Raw genomic sequence first — 4,449 nt, 5'->3', positions numbered from 1 at the left:
ATGGCACGTATGGTCACCCTAGTGTACACATAGTGACGGCAATAAAAAATAATTAAAATCCTCTAGTTATAATTGTAAGTGATGTTGATTAACCCTGAATAAAAAAACAACAACAACAAACAAAAACATTTCTGTAAGATTTTCTCAATATATTCTTGGTTGCATCTTATTGATGAAGCCATGGCCTGCCAAGAGCTTACAAAAGATGCATTGGGGATCTTGTTGTGAAAAGGTAGGAATCAATCAGGAAAAGGGTGCAAAAATATTTGCAAAACAGGTGCCATGGAATACATGTGAAGGTAATCAACAAGTGGAGACAATAGGGTACAACAATGACATTCAAGAACAGGAATAACAGGAAAAACAAAATGAAAATGCATCAAAAAGGTTGCCAACAGATTTATGTAACATTTGCACTGAACGCGCTCTCCTCCACATCACGAGTAGACACGCCCCTTATTGCTGATTGGCTACAAGTTTGTTTTGCGATTCGGCCCGAATCAGTTTTCTAAAGTGTTTTTGAAAAATCACATACCCTGCCTTTAAGTGCCACATTTTTAGAATGCCATGCTGTGAGCAAGATGTTGCAAAAGACGCGAGCGCTGCAGTTAAACACGTCTGTCTAGCATGTGATTACATAGAAAAACAATCAGAAAGTACCGCAGTGGAATGGAAAAACACGTTCTGTGTGAAAGGCCCCTGAGACTACCTTAAACTGTGTTACTGTCTGATGAAACCAAATTACAGACCATTTGGCACAAAACCTGCAGGCCTCCATTAAAATCTGAAGATGAAGAAGATTTTAAGTCAATAAAGGAATGGCTTCAGAAGAGGAAAGGTTGAGTCTGAGGCCAGGCCTAAATCCAATCCAAACACTTGAGGAATGTCTCGAAGAGGGCTGTAGACAGGAGATCCCCTACAATATGATCAGTCTGGAGCTCTTTTGCAAGGAAGAGCAGTAAAAATAGCCGAATCAAGATATATTCAAAAAGACTGGCTGCTGTATTAAATGCAAAAGGTGTATCATCCAAATACAGTACAGGCTGAAGTGCATTTCTGCTGATTTATGTCAAGGGAATCTTCTTGTGGGACCAGATGAAGTGTCCTGAAAAAATAAATAAAATCATAATTAAAAACTAATTTTGCACATTAAATGATATTTTTCTCTCATTATGATATCTGTAGGTGATCGATCACACCTCCTGCGGCGATAGCAAATCACACCAACTGCTGCAGACGCCAGCAGAAGAACAACACATATTCCTGCTACAGCAGCTGGAGACGGACCTGAATCTGGAACAGATAAAGACAGACAATCATTAGTGTGTAAGACTGATCTATAGCCTTGTTCAGACTGGCTTGTGTGGCAATGGCGTTGCATTGGTATGCCTACTCTAAAACAATAACAGCAACACAATCTTATGAGGCAGCAGCAGAAACACAGAAAGCTGGAATGCGCCGATCACAAAACTCAAAGATGTGAGTAGACCAGCAGTATATTGTCATTTTCCGCTTGAATTGCACTTCACAACAACACAACCTTGTTTCCGCAAAGACATTCAGGATGTTTCTACAAACAGCGTCTGATGTGTTTACGTTTTACGTGGCGTGAGAAAGTCACGTGGGCAAAAAAGCTATGCTAAATCCTAAATGCGATTTGAATGGGACTTTAAACCACATACAAATGTAGCTTGAAACGGATTTGTAAAAATCGGATTTCATGTGATTTCACACTTGCTAAATATGATCGGATTCCAATCGGATTTGGACTGACAGTCTGAGCAAGGCTTACAAGACATTAAAGGTCTGAGAGAGTAAATATGAATTTAATACAGTTTAAAGTGTCACTGTTTCATACACTACAAAATATAATGAATATTGTTAATGAACTTCATCAAAACTCTTTTTGTTTATTGTGTGTGCTTCATACTTGTGTTTGGAGTTATAATGGAGCATAATGTTCATCATTAATTCTAGTGGGAACTGTTCATGCAGAATATTGTCTTATATGGGGCACATATTGGTGATGCACATGATACCTCGTGCCATGTGCCAACAGCGCCATCTTTAGAAGCACATATGCTGCTGATGGGGTCTGTTGTGCTTTCTCTCGCTCTTCAAATGAGAGTGCTGGTAAGGACATTCCTCTAAGTGTAAACGATGTCATCGATTAATTTCATGAGATAAATAATGTTTAAGTAATGAGACTGTGATGTCATGAAATTTAATGCAATGAATTGCATTTTGAATGTTTTACTGAGATTGGTTTTGCTTACCAGCTTTCTCCATGCTGTACGGGCAGACTGAAGGGGAGAGGTGTATCCCAAAAAAGTTTAATTGTGCTCTGTGTGTGTTTCTGCAGAATAAAACATCTTGAGACTTCCTCCACCCGCATTGTCTTTGAGAACAACATAACACAACCAGAGTAAATCTGCTACACTGGGTTTGTCCCTATTTTACCCAGCACTGGGTTGTATTTAACCCAGCATTTTTTAGAGTGTACAGTGACATCAAAGGTACTTCAGAACCAAGTTGTCAAGGTACTAAAATAAAAATATGTAACAATATCATGTTTCTCTATATTCCTCTGTAAGAGTCCAAATAGCTGAATGACTAAATTACACTTACTAATGACAGTAACATCGAAGCTCTTTACACTGCTGATGCTGTGGCGACGACGACGGCTGCTGCTGCTGCTGCTGATCTGTAGTTCATAAACTCCAGAGTCTGTGATTCTGATGTTCCTGATGGTCAGAGATCCAGTCTGATGATCCAGCTTCAGTCTGTGTCTGAATCTCTCAGGACAATGAAAATCTGTGCAGGTCTTATTGGGATCTCCAGTAATTTGAGCGATGCGCGTGTCATTAAAATACCACGTCATCACATGATTTGGGTTTTTCATTACAGCAGGATCTAAAGTGACAGATTCTCCCTCCTTCACTGACTTTCTCTTCATTTCATCTCGTTCAGCAGCAGAAACACCTGAAACACAAACCAACAGCTGCTGGAGGATCTTTTTTGGGGAAAAAAAACATGAAAATAAATGTCCGAATTGTATGTTCAGTACAGCAACATTTATTTGTAGGGGGCGCAAGCACCAACGACGGCGCTTTAATAAAGTAACGCACTTTTTTTGCTTGTCACTCTAGAATGGTAGGCTATAAAAAGATGCATTCAATTGCACTGGAATCCTTCAGATCCCACACATAACCAGAGAAATCACATGGTCGAGCATATCTCTATTTCAGCAAGTAGACTAGTCTACCATTTTGACGAAAGAGTTACTTTTTTGAACCTGTCCCAAGCCATTTGTCCAATTTAAATGAAATTTGGCATTATCCAGGTACTGTCCAGGGAAAATGTTGCTCAAAGAATTTTGTTTGTTAAGTTTTTGGAACTTCTGTTTTTTTTTGTTTTGTTTTTTTGTTTGTGTGAAATCAATCTCCTAAGGTAAGTAGTGCTATAATCTAAGCAAATTCAAAAAAAGTTGAATTTCAACAAAAAAGTCCACAGAGTACAGTAATTAAATGTGGCTTTTTTTGGTCCTGTTTGCGTCAAATGTGCTTGGATTGCTAATGAACTAGGAACCCATGAGTATAAAATATCAGATGCATTTAAACAGAAGATAAGAGTAGGTGATCAGATGTGGCATGATGATAAACTGACTTCTCCACCAGAACACAACTGGAGCTTCTTTTGCCTTTATTTATTTATAGAGTACAGTATGGACAACAGACAGGTGAAGTGGGAGAAAGAGGGGGACGAGATTGAAAGGACCACAGTGTAACTTCCAAACTAACTGTTAAATCTATCGACTTGCCAATGGAAAGACAATTTTGATTTAATTTATACTGTTATGATGCAGCTAAAGAGAAAATCTAAAAGCTTTTAAACATGTATAACCTTAATTTAAACATTTGTTAAATTACTCACCACGGACAGAAACGCTGAAGGTCTTTTCACTGATGCTGCTGCTGCTGAAGATCTTCAGTTGATAAACTCCAGCATCTGAGGTTCTGGTGTCTGTGATGGTCAGAGATCCAGTCTGATGATCCAGCTTCAGTCTGTCTCTGAATCTCTCAGTGCCTTCATTACACTGAACATCTGTGCAGGTCTTATTGGGATCTCCATTAATTTGAGCGATACGAGTCTCATTGAAATACCATCTAATTCTGTCTTCTTGGGCTTTTTTAATTCCAGTGTGTAGAGTAATTGAATCTCCCTCCATCACAGACACCAACACTCCATCTGTCTCAACACCAGACACACCTGACAAAAATCAACAAACTTTTCATTTTTGGGATGATGGGAAAAAATATACAATAGCAAAAAAGTGCTGTGGACAAGCAAAACACCCTAGCAACCATTTAACACCACCCTAGCAACCATCCAGAATACCCTAGCGACACTTTATCATCCACCTAGCAAAACTTTATCAACCGCCTAACA

General features: G+C 38.9%; 1 protein-coding gene across 2 annotated transcripts in view; it reads right to left on the bottom strand.

The window, feature by feature from the left end:
• Positions 1-499: 499 nt before the first annotated feature.
• The window catches only part of LOC107718465 (uncharacterized), a 10,223-nt gene continuing 6,273 nt past the window's right edge, over positions 500-4,449 (bottom strand). For both annotated transcript variants that reach the window (XM_016525551.1, XM_016525549.1), the window contains exons 2-5: positions 3,934-4,269; positions 2,629-2,982; positions 1,200-1,293; positions 500-1,105 (exon numbers count right to left, since the gene is read on the bottom strand). In XM_016525551.1, the coding sequence (XP_016381037.1) occupies positions 1,024-1,105; positions 1,200-1,293; positions 2,629-2,982; positions 3,934-4,269 (866 nt within the window). In that variant the 3' untranslated portion in view covers positions 500-1,023. The remainder of the gene's footprint in view (positions 1,106-1,199; positions 1,294-2,628; positions 2,983-3,933; positions 4,270-4,449) is intronic.

Source organism: Sinocyclocheilus rhinocerous, unplaced genomic scaffold, assembly GCF_001515625.1.
Source record: "Sinocyclocheilus rhinocerous isolate Xijiao unplaced genomic scaffold, SAMN03320098_v1.1 scaffold92, whole genome shotgun sequence".
In the NCBI taxonomy this organism is placed as follows: Eukaryota; Metazoa; Chordata; class Actinopteri; order Cypriniformes; family Cyprinidae; genus Sinocyclocheilus; species Sinocyclocheilus rhinocerous.
This window is presented reverse-complemented; position numbering and strand designations above follow the sequence as displayed.